This window comes from Calypte anna, chromosome 2 (assembly GCF_003957555.1).
Source record: "Calypte anna isolate BGI_N300 chromosome 2, bCalAnn1_v1.p, whole genome shotgun sequence".
NCBI lineage: Eukaryota > Metazoa > Chordata > Aves > Apodiformes > Trochilidae > Calypte > Calypte anna.
Genome location: NC_044245.1, coordinates 24558157 through 24581984, shown reverse-complemented (window position 1 = coordinate 24581984; position 23828 = coordinate 24558157). Strand labels below are relative to the sequence as shown.

General features: G+C 40.3%; 2 protein-coding genes across 4 annotated transcripts in view; one reads left to right on the top strand and one right to left on the bottom strand.

Annotated features, from left to right (window-relative positions):
• Positions 1-3053: 3053 nt before the first annotated feature.
• BET1 (Bet1 golgi vesicular membrane trafficking protein) lies at positions 3054-11234 on the top strand. 3 transcript variants are annotated; one of them, XM_030445223.1, is made up of 4 exons: positions 3054-3278; positions 6225-6340; positions 8303-8359; positions 10988-11234. In XM_030445223.1, the coding sequence occupies exons 1-4, from the start codon at positions 3260-3262 to the stop codon at positions 11042-11044; spliced, it is 249 nt and encodes an 82-aa protein (XP_030301083.1). In that variant the 5' UTR covers positions 3054-3259; the 3' UTR covers positions 11045-11234. The 3 variants fall into 3 exon arrangements, with proteins under 3 accessions (XP_030301083.1, XP_030301084.1, XP_030301082.1); XM_030445224.1 differs by lacking the exon at positions 10988-11234 and adding an exon at positions 9864-10054; XM_030445222.1 differs by lacking the exon at positions 10988-11234 and adding an exon at positions 8926-10054.
• Positions 11235-12322: 1088 nt separating this feature from the next.
• LOC103528769 (probable acyl-CoA dehydrogenase 6) overlaps positions 12323-23828 on the bottom strand; it is a 71497-nt gene continuing 59991 nt past the window's right edge. Inside the window, exons 6-9 of the mRNA XM_030445221.1 lie at positions 22379-22552; positions 17160-17321; positions 16318-16468; positions 12323-12601 (exon numbers count right to left, since the gene is read on the bottom strand). Of these exons, the coding sequence (XP_030301081.1) occupies positions 12511-12601; positions 16318-16468; positions 17160-17321; positions 22379-22552 (578 nt within the window). The 3' untranslated portion in view covers positions 12323-12510. The remainder of the gene's footprint in view (positions 12602-16317; positions 16469-17159; positions 17322-22378; positions 22553-23828) is intronic.

Genomic DNA, 23828 nt, shown 5'->3' with positions numbered 1-23828 from the left:
GAGGGGGAAAAGGCTGGCATAGAATTATTGAGCAAATATAAAAAAAAAAAAATCTTTGTCCTATAGCAATGCCACCAAATGTAATAATTTCCTTGGATGTTCTATAAGGAAAAACTTTAAAATTATAACTAACAATGAGAGACTCAGCTGTTACTTAAAGACATTTTGCTACTGCCTCCTGAACTCACACAAAAAGAGTTTTACTCAGAATCTGTTAATTTTCTTTAAGTTTTACATCTAAATTTTGCTGTTTCAAGCATGTAATCCTTTAAAAGATCTCTCTGTCCTAGCAAGGTAAGAAATGGGCCCATCTGTGAACTTCATATGGTTTTAGCACAAAGAGTATCTTTATTCTGCTGATAGTACCTTTGCCTTCTTTGAAACAACTGATATACTACCCTCAAGTGATGTCAGATAAGTCTCAAGGCATCAGTGATAGCAGCTTGAAAACTCCTAAAAAAAATGATGAGTTGCAAACAAAATACTATGGAGATCAGTATGGGTGATAATTCTGCAGTTCATTTCTTTGCCTTGGCTTGCTTTTCAGTTTTGTATGTGAAACTAATGCCTCAGCTGAAATTTTAGAAAAGCTGCTTGAATTACCAAATACTAAGTAAACTAAAGGGACAGTTTCTACATTATACATATTTTAGTCTTAATGCTTTTTTGATATGTAGGCATCCGGATGTGACCAAGAAGTTAATAAATGCACAGTTTCTTGATGTCTATCCTAAATTTGGTCTGATATGTAGACTGACCAATGAACAGCGTCGCCAGCAGGTCCAAGGAAGTGATTCTGCCCCTGTACTCAGCACTGGTGAGGCCACACCTCGAGTCCTGTGTCCAGTTCTGGGCCCCTCAGTTCAGGAAGGATATCAAGGTCCTGGAGCAGGTCCAAAGGAGGGCAACCAGGCTGGTTAAGGGACTTGAAAACAGACCCTATGAGGAGAGGCTGAGGGAGCTGGGGCTGTTCAGCCTGATGAAGAGGTGGCTCAGGGGAGACCTCATCACTCTCTACAACTCCCTGAAAGGAGGCTGGAGCCAGGTGGGGGTTGGTCTCTTTTGCCAGAAGACTTTCAGCAAGACAAGAGGGCATGGTCTTAAGTTGTGCCAGGGGAGGTTTAGGTTGGATATTAGAAAGAATTTCTTTACGGAGAGAGTGATCAGGCATTGGAATGGGCTGCCCAGGGAAGTAGTGGATTCTCCGTCCCTGGAGCTATTTAAAAAGTGACTGGATGTGGCACTCAGTGCCATGGTCTGGTAACCGCAACGGTGGTTCAAGGGTTGGACTTGATGATCTCTGAGGTCCCTTCCAACCCAGCCAATTCTATGATTCTCAATTGAACTTTGACAAGTGAAGAGAAAAGAAATGATGTAATTATTTGTGGTTTTATAAACAGCAAAAAGATACATGGGGTCTCTGCAGCACAGGAGGGCAGAAGTTGCCTTATTGACAAGAGTTGTTTTATTCTTCCTCCTACAACTTTACCTGCCTAGACGAAGACTCCTGTCACACTGTAAGCTCACTGAAGTAGGAGATTTGGTCTGTATTTATATAGCTTGTATGATATGCATGGGTCTCAGTCCAATACTGAGTATCTTAGTTCCCACCCGAACACAAATACCAAAGCAATTCCTGATATGACAGCACATTGTTACTGGAAAAGCCAATGCAGCTTCTTTAGCCCATTGGATGCCATACCTGAAATAGCCTGAATGGACTCTGTGATGTTGTTTTATTTGTGCTGGAGTATTTATAAATCATTCTGGTATCGTCCTCAGAAATAAATTTGCTCCAGTGGTATAAAGAATGAGTCACACCTTAAAAAAAAGCCATTTCTGATAAGGCATTGCAAGGGGTTAAAGAATGAATCATAGGAGCAATAATATTTGCAAATGAAATTAAAGTCATTCAGAGAACTGAAGATTCAATAATAATGAAATCTGCAGGTTTCCAGTTTGAGTTCCTGTATGCTGCTGTAGCATGCCAGTTAGTTTCAAATCAACAGTGAGAAAAAGAAGGTGATAAAACTCCACTCAGCACTGAATTTTAATGTTTTGACTGCCTGATTACGAGACAAGCACTGAGAATCTTCCCTTTCCAAACAATTAAATGATAATGTAGTGATGGTCTCCTGAAATGAAGGCAGGTATTTTTTCTCCTTTCACAATCGATTCTTAAAAGTTCAATGCAAGCTGAGATAGGTAATGTATTGAGTAAACTGGTTATATTTAATAGAATTTGCTCTTCTCCTAAAGCTACAGGGAGGATGCTGGTCTGCCAGCACCTGCCCTAGCAAGCAGCCAGGCTCCCCAGTAGTGCTACCCTACTACCTTCTTCTGCCCCCCCCAAAAACTGCTCCCCAAAATGTATAATTTTCTTTCATGACATTTTAGGGCCTGCTTGGCACACGGACAGCAAGTGGGCCAAATGGTCTGTCACACTGTCCCCTGAGAAATGCCATGCTGGTTCAGCACCCCTGGGTGACCCTGCAGACAGCAGGCTCCAGGATGGGGTGTTGTTCCCCAAGCAGCAGAACATTAATATGCTGGCAAGATCATAGAATCACAGAATTGCTCAGACTGCAAAAGACCTTCAAGATCATCAAGTCCAGCCTTGTCCTAACCCCATTACCCTGTTCCCAATGCCCCAAACACTTGCTAAGAACATCTAACAGAAGAAGCAGCCCTACCACTGAGTGTTTCCTACCCAGCAGTCAAGACTGTAACCAAGGTAAGTTCTGGGAATCCCTTTGCCCCCTCCCACCCCCCTTCCAGGCCTCTTTCTCAGGGGTGACTATTAGGGACGTCTCTTTTGCCTAATTCTCTCTGCCTTTTTGCTATGTAAGCTCTGTTTACATTCTGCTTGCTTCTTTCTTCTCTCCTATGTGATTTCTCCTCAAATTTTGACTTGTTTCCACTCACAACCTATACACCTGGGATACCCGTGCTCTCTGAGACAAGCCCCCGGCGCCCCAGCCCGCACCTCCCCTGGGCCGCAGGGCAGCCTCAGCTTTGCCGCGGAACTACAGCCCCCATCAGCCCCTGCCCGGGGGCCGCCCTGCCCTGACCGGGGCCCGCGGTTCCCAGCGGCCTGCGCGGCGCTGAGCGCTGTCGTGGCTTTCTCGGGGTGAATGAGCCGGGCGGCCGAGCTGCTGCTGGGCCGAGGCCGAGCCCCGCTTCCCTCAGGCGCTGCGGGCGCCGGAGTCGCTCCTATCTTCCTCCTCCTCTTCCTCCCTCGGCAGCTCCAGGCTCAGCGATGAGGCGCGCCGGGCTGGGTAAGCGCAGCGGTTCGCGGCGGCCGGGCCTGCAGCCGCCCTGCAGGCCGGACCATGGCATCCATCCGGCCTGGCGGGGCACCGGGGGTGGGCAGAGGCTGCGGGGTGCCCGCTCGGCTGGTGCTGGGGGGTTAAACGGGGAGGGTGAGGGGGTGAAAAGCGCGGCCCGGTGGGCAGGGGCAGCTCGTGCTCGTGTGCGAGGCCGCGCTGGGCCCGCAGCCGGAGCTGGCTGGGCCCGACCCGATCCAACCCGACCCAACCCGCGTAGGGGTTCGGGGGCTCAGCATGAGAGGGACTATGCAGATGAGTGTAGAAAAGTGGAGCTTGGGGTGGGAAAAGTGATGTGTCCGTCACCCGCTCTTCTGTGTCTCCTGTCTTTGTGCCTCTGCTGGCGTTAAGGAGCAGCACTGGGATCTGTAATGGTGTTCACGAGTGGTTCTAACGCATTGTTGGTTTGAGCAATGCTTCCACGGATGGACACATTTGTTACTCTTCAGTCAAGTCCTTTCTGAATTTTCTCCTGTTTTTTAATTTTAGTACTTATGTATATTTTCCTAGTATGTTTATTTTGGGAAAAAATAATCCAGCTGTTGTCAGTTTATTAAAAGTATAATCAGATACAAAAGCTGAAATCTTTGCAGAGTTCCTGCTGGGTGTTTTTACATGCGTGGGCCCTGTTTTTTAACCAGCAGCCATGTTGGTGATTATAAACTTTGAACTCCCACGTCATCTTCTGTGGTCATTTGAGTGCAGTGACCTCAGAGTAAACCTTAGGTAATGCTCATGCCTCAGAAGTTAATGACTGAGTTCTGGTACTTCTCCCTACAAAGTTAATACTTTGGGGCTGATAAATGCCATGTGGGTAAACCAGGTGTGTCTACGACCCCAGATTTACTTCTGCACTTTCAGGTTTTGATGTGTAATAGTAACATCTTGCTCTTGGGTGTGCACTGAGAGGGGTTAGACTGAAGGCCATCCAGCTCAGTATTCTACTTCTGAAAAAGCAGAGTGTTGACAGATGTTGATGGAAGCAAAACAAGGGAAAGAGCATGTCTTCTTTTGCTCTGTCTCTGGTAAACAGTGGCTTAAGGAACATCCTCAAACTGCTTCTTAAAACATCTGGTTGAAGGTCAAGCAGAAGACTTAAGTGTGGCTGTTACCAGCTGCACAGAATTTGACACTTTCCCTTGACATTTCAACTTTCTGTCTAGAGTTCATTTTATTTAGTAGGTTGGAAATAGAAACTGGGTACATCTGCTGTGGGCACCTTGTGCCTTGTTTTTAGCCTGTGATTATGTTATGATCATGTCCATATTAAATGGTCTGCCAATGAACAGTGTTGCAAGACAGTCTGTAGAACTGCCATGCTGAAATTTCTGTCCTTCCTGCAAGTAGCAGTAGCCAGGCTTCTACAAAGTGGTTTCTGTTAGATAGATGGAATTGGCTGTGCCTATTTAAAAGCTTTGGGGCTGTTGTTCACATCTGTTATGACAGAGTCTGTGTAATAATAATAGCTATGGTATTTTGGCCTGGAGCTATATGGTATAATATTAACTTACAAAGAATTAAAAAAATTTGAAAGTACTGTACTTAAATGCATTTGTAAGACAAGACAAAAGGAACAACTCTCATCTCTAAAATGATATAATTTTTGTCAACTTTTTATACTTGGCATTTTATTTTTGATTGTCACTGACTCACTGTAGTGAATTGGACACGTACATTTCACCCAGTTGAGAATTTGTTATTAGCTTTGCTATTTTTTGTCGTTTATAGAATAACATAAGAACAGTTTGTCATTACAAACTAGAAAACTGTAAAATCTTACACTTTAGAACATCTTTATGGGTTAGTATAAAATTATACCTGCTGTGAAAATAGCATCATAATGCTCTCATTTTAAATGTTATTATTATGAATACCAAGCATACAGTGAAACTGAGACATAATTTTACCTGTGACTGGGATTGGTGTCTTTATTCTCTCCCCTTATCATAAAAAAAAAATTCACCCAAACACAAAAATCTTTAAATTACATTAAAGAGGAATTAACCAAAGGCGTTCATACAATTTTAGTGTTGCATTCTGACTACCCATGTAAAATTGATTAATATTATGGCTGGGTTGCTAGTTGAATTAATCTGGTAGGATCTTTATCATAAAGCTTTTAATAATTCTTTTTCTGTTTGCTTTTATCAGTCACTGTCTCTTTTATTTGGTTTCAGGTGGTTTATTTAAGGCCTAAGACTGATTGTTATCTGGACAAGCTGTGGCTTTAATTCCCCTGTGCCCATGGTGCTGTGCAGCTGCTGTCTGTAGGAGATCTTTATGAGAGGCTGGAGGAAGGAAATGTGTGGAGAAGGAGAAGCTTCCACTCCGTGTTTTCCACTTATTTGCTGAGTCTGTTGTCTTGGTAGCAAAATAGTCTCCCAAAAAGCAAAGACAGGAGTGGGAATAGAACTGCATAATGGTGACAGAAACAGCAGTTTTTTGGTGTCTCCTCCAAGGACTGGTTTGTAGAGAAATACGTGTAAGGATCAGGGTACGCTTTCTCCTATAAATTACCATGTGTAATCAAATGGTGTTTGTCAGACAGTGATCTCACCTTTCTTATTTTTGAGCTCTCTGCAGTGGCCCCAGTGCTCCCTTCATGTCTCCATGAAGGATGGCCTAGGATCCTTTCCATAGAAGTAATCTGAAAACATGATATGAGAAAAGATTTCATAGTATTAAAATACAACCGTTCTTCAGTTTTCTATCTTTGATCTTCTTATTGAGAGATAACTTACACATTTGAAAAAAACTTTACATCTGCCTGCAGCTCTTCCTGATTGCCAAGGGTAGTATTAAGGAAATATGGTTTTTGAATGCAAAGAGTGTATTTCCACGAGTGAAGTGCACTTGCTTCAGTAGTGTTTTCTGTTTAATTCTATCTTTTGTTTATAGGTGATGGAGCACCTGCTGCTAACTATGGCTATGCCAAGAGTGGATACAGTGTTTATGAAGAAGAAAATGAGAGGTTAACTGAAAGTCTGCGTACGAAAGTCAGTGCCATTAAATCAGTAAGTATTTAATTACAGTGGTATCATCACATTTATGGAATGAAATTATATGGACCAGCGAAGCAGTGGACTTAATTTAAAGCATAAATCTAAAACAAGGAAGAATTATTGTCAACCAAAATGTACAACCATTCATTTGTATAACTGATTCTTCCTTTAATTAGATTTTTGGTTAGAGATGTCCTTTTTTCCTAATCTTGAGGACAGCTGTAGTGTCACTTCTACAGCATGAATTACTGGCCTCACAGAAACTAGAAAATGAGAGTTTTAAACTGTGTCAGGTTCATTTAAGAAGATGGACTACTTTTTTTTTTGGTTTTATCATTGTAGCTCATCAGCTTTTGCTTTATCTGCTTGTAAATCTGTAATGAGAAAACAGCTATTAGAAATAGAATGCTAATATACTCTGAGACAAATTTGTTGGTTTAATGATTCTGATTCCTTCCCGAGACTGAGGACTTCTTTCTAACAAGCCTAACTGAAAGGCAGCTCTGTGATTAAAATTGTGTTGTTTTTTGGTTCATTGTTGGTTTTTTCCTTAAGAACTTAAGATTTTTTTAAAATACATAGAAACAGCACCTGTTGCTAAATACATACGTACTACAAGCCAATGAATTCTTAGGCCAAAAGTAATCCAAATTCCTATTGCTAATAATATCCTGTTGCTTAAAAGTAATTTGTTTAGTCTAGATTAGAGAATAAAACCCTAGATTTAAGTTAAGAAATTATCCACCTAAATAAATGACTTAGAGGGTAAAAACGAAAGCTTTAACCTTTGTTACAGGATTTCATTTCTCATCTCTGCTGGTATGTTGTATTTCAAATCAGTGTCCCAGGGTGTGTCTACAATGTGGTTCACAGTGGCCCGTGGAGTGGCATGTGTGCTCTTCCTGCTGCTGCATCTTTTAGTGCAGAGTATGGTATTTGTTATGTTCAGATAATCTCCGAAGCTTCATGGCTGACTCTTGGTGTGATAGACTGTGGTGAAATGCAGCAGTAAGAAACAATGAGATTTAGGTTGTGTCACAAAAGACATAAGGGTTTTTTGTTAATCCAAAGCATTGAGGGCTGGAGCATGTTTCCCTCCCTTCTAGGAGTTGAGATAGTTATTCAAGGACACTGTGCTGATAAGAATGGTTATGGAGGAAGAGCTGCTAAAAAGTCTTAGTGGAGGTTCTCCTGTATCTCACACAGCAGCTGCTTTCTAGCCAAGATTCTCCTGACTGGCCCTCACCTTTGCTACGTTGCAGCTGTGTTTCAGCTCTGTCTGTGCCTTGTCTCACACATCCCTGATTCTGACCCTAACCTGCAGACTTGACTGGTTTGACTTTGGAGCTGTCTCGTAGCAGTGGATGTGCTGGATGGTGACCAGGCTGTCTCTCACTGGTTACTACCTCTAGACTGACTATCACTTGCATACACCACTTGCTTCCTTGTCCTCCTGTGCCCTTGCTGTTTCATGACACAGAGCAGAGACAAAATAGGCAATTTTACAGAAGAAATTCCCATTTATAGCATAGAAACAACTTGTGAAAACACATGCATTAGCTGGTTACAGGTGTCAACTTCAACATATACAGCTCTGTGCTGTACATGCCAGTAATTTCAACAGTTGTTCCAGGAAATGCACAATTGCTACTTAGGCTTGACTAAATCTTCAATTTTTGAGAGGCCATGCAATGATTCCTAATTCCTAATAAGGAATTCTCTCTTGAAGGAGAAAAGGGGAGGAGGAGCATTGAATGCATCCTGTTGCTTTATATGCATTTAGTTAAGTGACAAAAATTTACTTTCCTAAGGGTTAGGGGCAGACTACTGTGCATATTACTTTGATTTTTTAAAAGGTTGGGTACTGTTTTCCTATTTTATCTGGGGAAATGCTAGTCATGCCATGTATTTTAGACTGCTTTCTCCAAGCTATATGTAACAGTTTACTCATATTTAATACTTTTTTTTAACTAGCTTTCCATTGAAATTGGAACTGAAGTTAAAAACCAAAACAAAATGTTATCAGAAATGGTAAGTATCTGGTCACTAATTTCTTCAAATATGGGACAGGATTAAGAGTAATTTAAAGCATTCTTCCTTTTAGTGTGAACATTTGTATTAAAATGTTGACAACTTACTGTTGACTGTAAAATGTTGAAAAGTTCATCAGCAGTGTTTCCAATCAAAAATACAGATGTGCAAATGTATTACTTCTAAGGCATAACCAAGGTTTTTGTGCTTCAGATAGGACTGTTTTCAGTTGGCAAATGTACAGTATTTTTATAAAGGCAGTTTTGTGTTTAACTGTATTTAAGAATATGGGAGATGCAGAAAACAAATCTGCCTTTTTTTGCCTACATTTTGCATTGGCCTGAGGAAAACATATCTCTGGAAAAAGACATATCTCTGGGTGAAAGTTTTTCTTGGTTAATTTTCAGAAACTGCCTCTGAAATAACTGTAGTGATGAAAAATTTGGAAAAAAAAACCCAAAAACAACCCAGCAGGCAAAACTGCACTTTTCAAGATTTATGGACAATCTGTTTTTTCTCAGAGTAACATGGATTTTATTTGTTTTGTTTGTTTGTTTTTAATGCAGGAAAGTGATTTTGAATCTGCAGGTGGACTTCTAGGTGCAACCATGGGCAGACTGAAAGCACTCTCTAGAGGAAGCCAGACAAAGCTATTAGGCTACATGATGCTCTTTGCATTTTTTGTGTTTTTTGTATTATACTGGGTTATTAAATTGAGGTGATTTATGTTACCTTTGGTTCAAATTGTGTAATTTCAGCTATAAAACAGTCTTAATTAATGAAGACATTGATCTAAACCAACATACTCTGTTGATAAAACACAGTGAAATCGTTGTGAATTGCATTAACTATTAATGCAATGTTATATAGTTTGCCTACTGTATCAGAATCTCTCCCATCATTCCCTGTTTTGGGGGGACTATTTGTAAATATGCAGAAACTGAGAGCATCGTAAGTTGGTTTTTTAGGGCAAAATATTTTCTAAATCAGTTTAAAAACTACAGAAAAAATGGTTGTTCAGATATGAAGTAACTGCAGAAATACAAGGCTTTTACTTTCATTCTGCTTTTCATTCTGAGCCATGCTCTAAATTAGAGCATCAGCTTCAGGCATATAGGGATTTCTAGGCTGCAGAAGCATGAAAAGGTTGATCTTTCGACATTGATTTTACCTGTGGACTTCTAAAAATGCTGGCCTGAAGCTAACAAATGTAATAGGGGTACCCCCAACAATTATTTTTGTGCATAGGTCTCCTGGTGTACATGTTTAAGTAGCTTAAACTGTGTGTTTTGGGGAGAAGTTGCTTAAAACTGGATGGATTTTTTATTTAAATGTGACAAATCATGATTACACATCTGCTCTTTTAAGCAAATGCCTTTGGTCATTGGGATCAACCAATATGGACACAGAAAAATGTTTTCTTTATATTTAAAGTATCTAAACATAATGATTCTATTGAATCACTAAACCTCCAACTTTTTTGTTTACTGTGTTTACTTTTCAGTCTGTGATGAACTCTTAAGTCTACACTGCATGATATCTGAAATATGAGGACAGATATTTTGAATCATATTAAAGTATATCATGTTGGAGCTGCTGTCATACTAAGATTTTTTTATTTGAAGACAGCTTTGGTTCAGCAGACAGTTTCTAATAGTCAAAGCTATTACATTGCTGTGTTCAACATTCAAAAAATAAAGTTTCCTAGATATTGAAATTGTATCTACAATTTTTGAAGAACTTTTCTAGAAATACTCTGTAACATGTTGCCATAAAAAATTAATTACAAACTGCCAAATAAAGTGTCCTGTAGTATTCTAGCTAGTCATGTTTCTATATGTTGTTTTCTATTGTAGAATATCATTGTATTTCTTGGAAATGGTGCTGCATTTCAGGTGCAATACTTTTGTGGGGAGCTCTACTAAAATAAGCTATGGAGTAGTTTGCTACACTTTCAATATTTTACTTTATATATAATGGAAGTATAACACCATTACTTAGCTAATTGAAAACAGTTACACAGAATGTGTAATAGTAATAAAACTTGAATATTTCTACATGATTTAATCTTTGCTTGTTAAAAGGCCTGTGCTGCTTCTACAAGTAATAGAACATCTTAAGTACTACTGGCACCAGCATATGCATTGTCTTTGTATGAGGATGGTCAAATAAGTAAGAATAGCATTCCCAAAGCTGGTCAGTAGAGCAGAGTTTGTCATCCAAAACTGATGCACTTGTAGAATTTTCATGGCACAGTGGAGTGCAAGGGACCTAATCCCCCTTTCCTACCCCATGCCTCAGTGGTGTGGAGGAGTGAGGGAGAAGTAAATCGGGGAATAAAGCCCCAACCTAAGCCTGTGTTTCCCTTTTTTGTGCTTTTTATTTAAGGAAGGTCAAATTTTTTTGTTGTCTAGCTCAGGTGGCAAGTGGGGAGACAGCTTAAGCACAATGGGATATTTATATTAGAAAATCCACAAGGTATGTTGTGGATTTTTTTCTTTTTTTCCTAAGTGCTGAAACAGCTCCATTCTGCTCTTCTAACCTGAACATTCCAACCTGAAAGATAACTGAAATTTATATATTAAATAACTGTGACACATTTCTGTATGTTTTTTTGTTATTTTGTAGGATGTAGCACATTCTCCTTACATTGCATTAAAGGTCAATTTTCAGTCTCAAATCTAAGCTGGAATCCTGCAATTGTAACCTTAGAATGGTTAAGGTGCCTTGATGAAAGGTGAAACTCCATGAATATTTCAGCTGGGAAGAAGAACTGGAAATTTAGGGGGAACCATGCATTCTGGCCTTAAAATTCTCCTCAGCATCTGCACTTGCTTCACTGGTCATTTTCTGGTAGAAAACTATTACTGTGACAGAACTTAAAATTCACAAAGAAGTTACCAACATTTCAGGATGATGTATTATGACCTTGTAGAAAAAAATACACTATAAAGTAGATGCAGTAAAGGAATAATAGTAATGTGAATTTTACTTTTGCAAAGTTGCAGTTAATAGCAGGTATATAAGAATACTGCAGTTATGATTATTATTGTTTTCTGAAATCTTTTGTACATAATTTTTACACAATGTTTATATGTGGCTTTTCTGAATTTAATGTAACAAGCTCCATCTAGCAACTGTACAGATTATTTCCAGTGGAAAGGAATAGTCTTGTTATTATATAATGTATAATAACTACCAAACCATTAACTTTACAGTATTTTGGGAATTCCTTACGAAATGCATAATCAACACATCCATTTAATTATAAATATAATTCCACTGAAGCTTTTTTTTTTTTTTGCAATTGCACAAGCTGTCTTGTCTGGCTTACCTGTCTTTTTTAGGAAGACTTTAAGTAATTACACACAGTTTTAATGTTAACATGTTTATTTTAAATATTTTTCTTTAAGAATTACACACTTACTGCTGGCAACTTACTGCTGAAGTTTAAACATGCTGAAGTTTCTGGTACAATTAGATACAAGTAGAAATTTATAGAACTCTATAAATAAAAACTAATCCCCACTCCCACCAAACATCCATAACAGAGTAGCTCAAGTTGATGTAAACTGTGCAAAGATAACAGAGCTCATTTTGATGATTACTTGCTAAAAGTAAAATACAGGGAAAGTACTTGTAATTGAGAGCAAAATCACTGTTCCAGTATTTTAATAAGGCAGGGAATAACTTGTGCCTGAATTGTTGATCTTAAAGCAAAGTTGCACTGCAGTAGGCTAGTAGTGAAATCACAGCTGTATCTGTATGGAAGTTACATTTCTTAATTGTTGGCTTAGATGCTCTAAAACATAGAAATACCTTGATTAAAGACAATAGCTTTTCTTAGGGCTTAGTGTGGATCACTAGACACCCTCAAAGCAGTAACTCACTGAAAAAAGAAATGGTAAAAATCTAGCAGGAGGCCACATGCTTTCAGACATGAAAGCTTTCAGCAGCTTTTCATCTTTTACCAACAAACTTGATATCAGAGAACATGTGGAATGATTATTGTTGAAGACCATGATGAGCATTTCTTTGGCAAAATTGCTGTTATAGTTTCTTCCCTTGAAACATGGAGTTGCTGTTACCTTCAGTATGCAAGACAAACCATGCTCTTGCTTGCTTGAATTTCAAGGAAGGCTGAGGGTGTGTCACTTTCTTGGAAGTGTTTCCATGTGTTTGCATATGATGGAAAGCATGATTTCATCTGTACCTCCTCCTATTGATCCTACTCTTAAGTCTCTGTAGAAATAAAAAGAGTAGATGTAAACATTTGCATGCTATACTGATGGAACAAGTACAGAACTGTACTCACCCATTTATTCTATGCATTTATGATGGAGCTGGTTTTATCACCTTGAAATGTTCAGAAATGTGTATAGATGGTGTGGACAAATGTGTTGTCAGCACTGTAAATGCCCTTTTGTGTTCTGGATATTGCTAATTTAAAATCAAAAGGTTTCAGATACAATTTTCCATGTCCAATTTTCCAATTCTTACAAAATAACCTTAAGTTGGCATAACACTGTATTTTTGTCTTGAAATAAGTTCAAACTTTTCCTAGCATACAACTGCTCTTGCTTAAACCCTGTCAGACCTGCTGCTGAACTCCATACAGGCTTCTGTTTAGGTCTGACTGCTTTGAACTGGCATATAGAGCATCTATGGCTCTTCCCAGGGTTTGCTGCTGGACTGCCTGCTCAGGTGATGAACTTGCTACATATTAACACCAATTTTCTCCAGAACACCTTCTCCACTACCTCCTTCTGGGGAGATGGTCTGCAGTACTTCCCATACCATCCCTCATGCTCCTTTGCCTAAATCTGCAGTTCAGTTTTAGGAGGGGAGGGAGCTTTTGCAGTTTTGCAGCCCTTAGCTTTGCTTAACTGTGTGGCAAAAAGAGTGTTAGTTAACCAGTCTGTAAGTTACTGAAGAACTGTAGAGAGAAGGTACATTTTCATTCAAGTTTTTAACCAACAAGTGTCCTGGTCTCCTCAATGGCAATGTGAGATCTGGCATAATCCATATTAGTATTATATAATATTATAGTATAGTATTACATACTATATAAAGCTGCTCTGCTTTAAAAAATAATGGCTGCTACAAGTTTATTTACTTTTCATTTTTATATGTGTAATTGCACTCATTTTAAAACTGCCATTAATAGCACTGAGTCATCCCTAAGTTTCCTGTGCTAGCCAGACTGCAGACTACTGCAACCTTAAGCAATATTCGTCCCAAATTGTTTTCTCTAAGAAACAACCACCACAAAACACTGGAGTTCTGCTAAACTACCTCCACTTAATTCAATAGCCTGAAGATTGCCCTCCTTCCTATGGGGCTTGTTGAAGACAGCAGAGGTGGAACACTAATACCCATCTTCCCCATAGAGAGAGGACAGAAGGTTTTACCTAGTTAAGAGGATCAAGATGACAGAGGATTGAAATTATGTTACTGTGGCAGCCCTCTTCCAGGAAAAAGACTTGCTTTCAGCATAAGAAAAAAACCTCAAAGGACTAAATATCTTGCCAAGAACTCAGTGAGGAAGCTTAGGAAGATGTCATAATAAAGTAATATTGTGTATCAGCTATTTTATGTGTTGATAGTTGGACTTAATGATCATAAAGGTATTTTCCAAGCTTAATGATTCTATAGTATATCAATAATGCACTATTAACACAGCATAAAAATGCTTTAATTTGTATAAATAGTAGAATTCTGTTACTTAAGGTAGGCTACCCCTGGAATGCACACATTCTGGCACAGCAACACTTCACTGTCCTATCCCTCAGTCACCTGATTGCTGCCCCCATGGCAGCACAGCGGGGCTGGCACTACCTGCAGCCCTGCTAACAATTTTCTAACAACAGGAAACAAGTTATTCACATAGACTACAAATCAGCCCAGTAGGCACCTACATGTTGAAACAGATATCTTTACACCTTCTAGATAATACAACACATGAGAAAAGTCTCTTTTTCTAAGGAATTTAAAAGACTAATGATTAAAATGGTAGATTTGAATAAAGTAATCTGGCAGTTTTGTGCTCGGTCTGCTCATTATTGCCCCACCAGCACTGGAACTAAAATTCAAAGACTTCATGTACTAACCATGCATTATACTGAGTGCTCTTTGAGCAGTGTGCCGAAAACTAACTTGGAATTTCCAATTTCCTTGGAAACTTGGTTAGGATGTTTACTTTATGACTGGATGTCACACTGTGCAGTTATGCTGCTTGCTACTTGACACACATCACAGTGACGTGAGTGGTTACTCATCAACTGTCATACAGAAAAAAAAAAAATCAGGAAAGTCACTCCTTTGCTTATCATTACAGATAAATAGGATTCTGACTTGAACCTGTAATTGTTTATTTAGGTTTTACTCTACTTCTCCCTTCCTGGAGCTTATGGTTACTCAATGACGGAATTTTACTGATTCACAGAAAAATTTAAAATACAGATATCATACCTTTAGCCTCATTTATAGCAGTGTTTGTTTTAGAGGCAGAAAGTTATGTTTCTTTAGCTGCTGACACAGTTTATACCAATAGGAAATACTCTGGATTTTGTGTCTGGGAAACATTACAGTGCTGATGTCTTTAGAAACCACTCTGGAATTCAGACAGAAAAAGCTGTCCACAGCTAGCAATAATATAGTAGGATATGAAATCTAAAGAAAGATCAAAACTACATAAATGCACTTGCCTTAATCTCTGTACATTACTACTTTGATAGTAAGTGCTTCAAGACAAGGAATCATTTTATTCAGAGTGCCTACTGCAGTAGATATTAACATCTGAATCACTGGAGGCCATTAGCTGTGGAAACAGGCTGTGAAAAAAGTAACTCAGAAACCTCATCATACTGGCAGGAGTCAGTGGCTTAAAACCACCACCCTACAGGAGCCTGTACCTTCTTCACTAGAAAATGTCAAGAATCCACAGATCAAAAAGTTTTAAGATCTCTCTGACCTATGACAATGGCATTCTTGTTCATAAAATGCTATTAAAAATAGATAAATTAATTCAACCTACTAAAAAACCACAAGCTTTTCAGAGATTACTTTAATAAGTGTTCTGCACTTTGCACATACTTACCAAAACTTTCAACTAACTGAATCACTAACTATTCATTAGGTGTAATACATATAAGGGATGGGTTTAAATCTGTTACTGCAAGAGAATGTGAATTCCATTTTGGTCTTCTACAGAATATAAGACACTGGGGACAGAATTTTCCTAACAGCTGCCAGGAAAACTGCTTGCACTGAATTTTGCTGTAAGCAACTATACAGTAAAATTTCAGGGGCTTGTTGGCATGGGTCTTAATTTGCAAGAAGGCTCTTGTATTGTTTGAATGATCTAACAACTTGCCAGATGCAGCTGCATCTGCCATACATCTCATAAGGTGTCTGCTGTGATTAATCAGGGGGAGCCTGCCAGCAGAAATGACTCTGGGAGTCTAATGGGGAGCTTCACTTTCACAGATGTAGCTGAGGTGGATGTATGAAGAGAAAGATGAAGGTGATTTTCAGTTCTGTTTCTGTAATCAAGACTACAAGCAGAGGGAAAATAAAATAAATTACTTGTTGACAGGCTTCCCCTTTTTTTTTTCCTGGTCCTATTGCCTGGAGGTGCTGGAGGACCATCAGGGAAAACATGAATTTACTTAAGTCTCCAGACATTCAATCTAACCTGTGAGTACTTAAAAAACTCATTTGTAATGTGAAGCCAAGGTCTGGCAAAGTAACAGTCACCCTTCTTGCTAACACTCATACATCACCCAAAGTCAATGGGACTATGGATGCCCTTGCATCCACAACATATCTCAGAGATACACCATTCACACTGGCCAGGAGCTGGTGCACATTTTCTATGGGTGACCTTGTAGCAGAATAATTTAGAGGCCATATTTCAGCTAAGCCAGTTCCCATTTTCCCCACCGTTTCTTGCTCACCTATAAAGCCGGCTCACCAGAACCTCATTGGTGAATCCCATTCCTCCCCAAAACTGGAGACACCAGTCAGTCAGTTCACGAGACAGACGACCGACCTTTAGCTTAGCCATGGAAGCAAATTTTGTCACATCATTGCCTTCCACATAGAGATCTAGACAGAAAAGAGAAAAGCACAGTTATACCACCAGTGACTGCAGCCTGCCTCATCCAGCCACCTCCCCGTGCTCCTTTAGCCTGAACACATTTTTTTCCATGAAGAGAAGCCCATCTCAGCCCCTGTACTCAGCACTGGTTAGGCCACACCTCGAGTCCTGTGTCCAGTTCTGGGCCCCTCAGTTTAGGAAGGATATCGAGGTCCTGGACCGGGTCCAAAGGAGGGCAACCAGGCTGGTGAAAGGACTTGAGCACAGACCCTATGAGGAGAGGCTGAGAGAGCTGGGGCTGTTCAGCCTGGAGAAGAGGAGGCTCAGGGGAGACCTCATCGCTCTCTACAACTACCTGAAAGGAGGTTGTAGCCAGGTGGGGGTTGGTCTCTTTTCCCAGATGACTTTCAACAAGACAAGAAGACATGGTCTTAAGTTGTGCCAGGGGAAGTTTAGGTTAGATATTAGAAAGAATTTCTTTACGGAGAGGGTGATCAGGCATTGGAATGGGCTGCCCAGGGAAGTAGTGGATTCTCCATCCCTGGAGATATTTAAAAAGAGACTGGATGTGGCACTCAGTGCCATAGTCTAGCAACCTCAACGGTGGTTCAAGGGTTGGACTTGATGATCTCTGAGGTCCCTTCCAACCCAGCCAATTCTATGATTCTATGATCTGGGAAGAGAGGTGTGGGAGCTCACCCACAGCACGGTGCAGCAGTGAGCGGAGGAGCTCGAGTTCAGTGGCCAGCTCGGCTAGGCGGAAGTGCACGGCTTGGTTGTGCAGGACGGGGCGGCCAAACGCTCTTCGCTGGCGAGTGTAGTCAATAGTTTCTTGCAGGAGAATTTCCAGTTGTGTCAGCACTTGAGGAAGCAAAGCACAAAACAAGATCTGTTGGTTCAATTCTTGTTGGAAAATATGTTATTTTTCACCTTGTACCACCAATACATTATGCTTATATTATTCTATACATCCACTTCAGCACATGGAGTGTCAATTCTGAAAAAAGTCTGCTGTTTCTTTGTACCACGAAGACAGATTCTTTATCCCTGTTTTACCTGTACCCCAAACTGCCAAAACCTGGGAAGGTGGGAAAGCAAATCGTAGTGAGCACTGTGTAATGAGAACTATGTAAACTTTATCCTTAATGCTTCAGTTTAGGCCCCAGCAGCGCTTGTTTTCCATGCTGGGTCCTGAAGGTCTGTTGCCATCCTGAAAGAAAATCTGGAGGCAGACAGTGTGCTCACTGAGGAATTGCTGTCAAAATGTAAATTCAGGGAAGCTTTCAGGAAGAAGGCAGAAACGTATGCAGAGGTCAAGGAACATGAGCAGACTGCCTACTGCACCTGCATTTTGCCATCAGATCCCAGTAGAGAAAGGAAGGGAAAAACACCAAGATGTGCAGCCATTTTGAGTAAATACTAGAAGTGTTTATAATGGAAACAATCAAAACAGGATCCTGCAGGAAGACAGGTGAGAGAGATGGGAGACATTGCTTTAGAGCATGAGAATTAGTTCACTGCTACTTTTTGGCAAACTTAGAGAAAAACTGTTTTAAACAAGAAGTAAAAGGAAAAGTTTGTTTTTCAAGACAAACTGGCCTTGAAGTGAAGTGAAGGGCTAAAGAGCTCAGCTGAGGTAACAGAAGGGGCTGATTTTGATGAGGATTTTGTCTGAGAAATGTGGACTCATGTCAGTATGGCAAGCAGGAGGGAGAGAGTTCACAAATCCACGTGTGGGAGAAGGATCATGTTTTCTCTTTTCAAAATATACCAATTGACATCCACCAACAGGTAGAATCTTTACCACAAAAAACCTGAATATGAAATGTAAAATAGAACCAAAGCTTGCACTACTACAAAAGCCCTTTTCCCATCTGCTATGGCTCATCAAGTGACTAACATGATAGTTCCTTACAAGACCCTGGCATGCTTCCATATTCTTTTTAATACCACTTTCAAGATCTCTATTTAAATTCTATCCTTATACTGCTTTTATCTGCAGACTTTACATCCAACTCTCCTCTACCACAATTATTTACCAATTTGTCCACAGAGCACCTTTTTTTCATATGCTACCCCAACATTCCATGGGTTGATTGGCTTTTCTCATTCCTGGTATGACCTTCCTGCTCAGGCTGTCACCACACCTCAGGGCTCAGAGTGAGGAGCCCAAGAACTCTCACAGTGTCCTCCTCTCCATTGCCTCCTTCCTGCCCCATGACTGCTGATCCATCCTTCTCTTCCCTCCAGCTGCTATCACTGCCCTTCTGCTTATTCCTACAACTGCCATTTGCACACAGAAATAAATCAAGGAAATCTTCTAAAGGCAGTCCTGGGATGCATTAAAAGAACTGTGCCCAGCAGGTGAAGGGAGGTGATTCTCCCCCTCTGCTCTGCTCTGGTGAGATCTCATCTGAAGTGCTGCATCCAGCTCTGGGGGTCTCAGCACAGGAAGGATATGAACCTGTTGGAGCCTGTCCAGAGGAAGGCCACAAACATGATCAGAGGGCTGGAACACCTCTCCTATCAAGCGAGGCTGAGAGTGTTGGGGTTGTTCTGGTTGGAAAAGAGAAAGCTCTGGGGAGACCTCATTGCAGCGTCATTGCCATTGCAATACATAAAGGGAGTTTATAAGAAAGATGGAAATTTTTTACCAAAAGCTGTAGTTGCAGGACAAGGGACAACAGCTTTAAACTGTTGTTTTAGATTGAACATAAGGAAGAAATTATTAACTGTGTGGGTGCTGGCACACTGAAACAGGTTACCCAAAGAAGTTGTGGATGCTCCATAATTAAAGTGTTCAAGGTCATATTAGACCAAGTTTTGAGTAACCTGATCTAGTGAAAGATGTCCCTTCCCACATTAAGGGGATTGGATGTGATGATCTTCAAGGTCTCTTTCAACCAAAACCATTCTGTGATGAGATGCCTACAGGCTTTTAGAGCCAGGAGCAGAGCTCTAACATGGCAAAGCTCAGCTATGCAGCCAACAGCAATGCAATTATTGTGAATGCCACAGCTGCCAACAGACTTGTACAACATAATAGCACATGATGCTTTACCAGTCCTATCAGTATAGAGAAATGCCATTCTTACCAGTGAAAATAATTTCCTCCCTGATTTTTTTTTCTTCTGCATATTTGTTTCCTCTTTTGTCATAGGATGTTCTCCATATCCTTAGACAAACTTGGCCCCATGGGTTTTAGCTGACAGCACATGGAGGAAAGGTCACTCTGGGGCAGCCTAAGGAATGCACAGTCTACTACACTGCCGAGAACAGGGAAAATATTTGAAGTTGACAGATACAGAATAATTTTTTCCTCCTATCTCCATCCAAATTATTTTTTTTTCCACTTAAAACTTCTAGTCACTTTGCCTTGCTACTTCTTCTTTAAAACCAAAATAAAATTAATGTATTTTTCTCAAGCCTTGCTACTTCTTTTTTAAAACCAAAATAAAATTAATGTATTTTTCCCAAGCTGGGCCTGATCACTTTCTCAGTGAGATGTACAGTGAGCTCCCAGCTGAGCAATCTGTCTCTAAAGGACGTGCATTGCCCATGTAAAAAAGGTTCTCTCATCCTGCCTGCCGGCGTGACTCAACGGTGCTCGTAAAAACTGAGAGGGTAGGAGCAGATAGCAGTCATTAAAAAAGTGCCATTCTGGTCTCTCACACATCCAATTCCCTCTTTGCTTCCCAGTTAAGCAATTCACAAAATAACTGTTTGCTTTCTTGCCATAGCAACAGTCTTTTCCTGTGATCAGTGTAACAGGTCCACAAAGGGATGGTGTTCACAGAGTGTCACAACACTGGAGAGAAATGTAGCATCTCTTTTCATTCAGTGAAGCAAGTGACCACTACCAGTGCCTTGGGTAGCATGGGACTCAGAGGAAAAGACAGACCGCACCTGGGACCAAATTTTGCAGTTCCAGCAAGTAAGTTTTCCATTTGTGTTTTAAATCCGTTAGACTGAAAACCCAATTTAAAAGGGAAAAAAAAAAAGTGAAGAAGGAAGCTCCAATCAAACATTCTGAAATCTGACCAAAAAGAATGTAATGGAGCCCATGATACCTGACACTAAAAATACATAAAATCAAAACTCTAAGCACCACCCCGCCCAAAACGCAACAAAACAAAATTACGCCCCAAAAGGAAAGAAAGTAAAGAATGTCAGTCAACCACTTCTCCCAAGTTTTAGGAAGCAGTGAAAATGTGAATGCCAGAACTGGTTCCTAAAGCGTTTCAAAGCAGACTGATGGTTTTCAGCGTCACATGAATTATCACCAACTGGGGAAGAACTGCTCCTAGTGCTTTCATGCATTTTATATCAGACAGTGGAAAAAAGCAAGACCAGGAGGCCCAGCAAGGTATAATTCACCAGCCACCATGCTGCAGGAGGGAGCTTCCTCTCCCCTGGTGACCACCCAAATCCTCTTCCTCCCAGACAGCCCCTGCCCAGCCATGGAGAGGGGAGCAGTGATGCCCCTCCCATGCTGCTCATCCAGGCTGAGGGGTTGCTGGGGTTGCTTGCTCTTTTTCTGAGCAAAAAGGAGAACTGAAACCTGGTGTCCCGCTTCCTGGCAGAGCATAGTGACTGCTGAGTAGTTGTGCAAGGTTGGACAGTACCAAGCTGCCAGTGGTTTTACCAGGAGTGACCTAACCTGCCTGGCTCTGTGTTTTGGTGCTCTCAATGTGCGTCACTTTTGCCTGGAGCGTGAGTAATGCTGTGGGCTACTCTGCTGCCTGGAGAGTATCACTGCAGTCCAGAGTTCTGATTGTTTTGTTAAACTTAGGCTCCAAATTGAGCATAAAAAAAGCACTCTGCACATCCTTGCAGTCTGCAACCATCTTTATGAAGGCAGGACCAGCAGCAGAACCACATCTCCTTTCCAGAGTCTGCAGTGGCAGCCTGGCAAGTCCAACTTCTTACTCTTTGCTAAAACTACCCTCAAATTTCCTATTTAATTTCAGGTTGAACTAAGAATTTTGGCCCAAATAAAAAATAAATTTAAGCATTTCAACTCCAAAATATTTTGTCTTTGATCAGCCCACAACAGGAAGTGATTTTTTAATTTGATCACCAAAAAGAAATCACCAAATCAGAAAAACACTTCTGAGAATTCCTGTTTCCCCAGCCACTCTCAATAACAGACAGGGCATGCACAAGAGCACAAATATGGTAAAATTATTTACACAACCTTGAAATTTAAAGAGGACCAATCTTCTTATAGCGAACCACATTATGTTTAAGCTGAAAAAGCAAACCCTCTGGAGTAGTGGAGAAGATTCAGATGCTGCTAGTGGACAATTCCGACCTGCATCTGGTTACTTAGAATATCCAGAATCAGTATAACTCAAATATGTGGATTCAAGTACAGCCTGAATTCAGAGTAACAGAAACTCTGTAATGGAACAGACGTCAAGGAACAGAATTTGGTGCTCTACCACTTACGTCCAAAATGCACAGACATAAAACAGATCCACAAAACAAGGCTCTTACATCCTGTAAGAGTCATTTCTCTACACAGCCACTAAGTAGATTTTTTTTAAAATCTAGGATAAACACCATAGTTTACTGAACTTTGGGAAAAGTCATAGTCCTTCTATTTTGTGCCAGTATTTTGATAGCCTTTGTACTATGTTTTTAGCAGACATAACATGATGCCATATTTCCTTATCAGCAGAAAAGCACTGAGAAAAAGGAACAAGGCAAAATCTGTGGTGACTCTCAAAATATTTTCTGTTTCATGTTTTCCTGCACAAAGGGAAGATTTTCTTGCATCCAGGCTTTGACAGTTTTCAAAAAGAGATTGTAAGAGGTCACTGCAATTTACAATGAAAGGAAAGTGCTGTTAGTCATGCTCAGGGTGACATGACCCCTGTTTCCCTTGTGCCCAAGAAGCACAAAGGATGACTTACTGCTGGCTGCTGCCCACAGCCTCTCTTCTTGGAACTGCAGCATCTGGTACATGAAGCCCACTCCTTCCTCACCGATGAGGTTTTTGCAGGGGACTCTTACATCTTCAAAAAAGATCTGAGCCGTGTCTGATGATCTCAAGCCCAGTTTGTCTATCTTTTTAGCAATGTGAATACCTGAAGGAAAAAGGGGTATTAGAAGGGCCACAAAAAGTAGAAGCATTATGTACACGTACAGCATTTTAACAGAGCAAAGTTTGCCAATGTGAAGGTGTGAGTGAAACAGTGAAACCTACCCTTTGGAAAAATGTAGCAGTATTCTGGAATTTAAGAGTAAAATAGCTCATACCCTACTTTTAAGAGTTTTTCCATTTTATTTAACTAGAAAATCAGAAACTGTATTTGTAAAGGTCTCACGTTTTGTTATATCCCCAGTTAATTATTCGCTAGTAGCAATAATCTTACTCCCTCAACATCCTGAAACATTTATTTGCTTGTGTTAGATTTTTAGTGTACTATAATAAAATACTAGAATTTAATTTAGCAGTGTTTACTTGAGTACGTGCTTTGCAGTGAAACATTAAAGAAGTATTTAATAATGACAAAAACAGAGCTATGCTTTAAACTGCAACTAGAGAACTTCTGCTCCTGGAAATCTTCCTTCCCTCTTTTCCACATTTATCTTCCCCTTTCAAACCTATCCTGATCTTGTCTTCTACCTGTAGAAGAGAGTTTATAATCAGACCACATCATTTTTTCCTAATAATGAAAAATTAGACTCAAATCCATCAATGCTTCCAACAATTCCATATGAACTCCAAATTTTTTTTAAGCTATGTATTTTATGATTGCCCCAAGACACTGTTTAGTTCATCTAAGTAATCACAGAAGGGTTCACAGCAATCACAACTAATTCAGGTGTTTTCATGTGGATGTTCCTGTGAAGAGGCTGTGCTTCCCCACAGACCTCTCTACACAGCACTGACTCTCACCCCTCGTGCAACAATCTGTCAGAGATTACCTGGTTGCTCCAGGTTTGGCCACATAAGACTTTAGCTACCTAATCTCAACAAGTCAGACTCCTTCTCATTGTTTTTTCCTAGCTGCAAGCTCTTTTTTGCTATTGTTCAGATACAAGCATGGCTTTTCACTGTTCCATCAGAACTGAACAGACACTCACTGATTTTTGCAGCAATTCCCTTGTCTTCAGTTCTTACCTCCTTGCTGCTATTAATGCAAATATTAGGGATGGAAGTCAAGAATTTTCTGACGTAAACTGAGGCCAACAACCAGGTATGAGGATTTGTGCAAAACATGTTGATTACATCTGTCATACATGCAAAAGCAGTTCTTCAAATAAGCATAGATGTTGATGCAGAAAACTAAACATTTTAGTACTCATGTACATGGTACTCTTAACATGTTTTGTGATGAGAAGGTATTCTGGCAATAC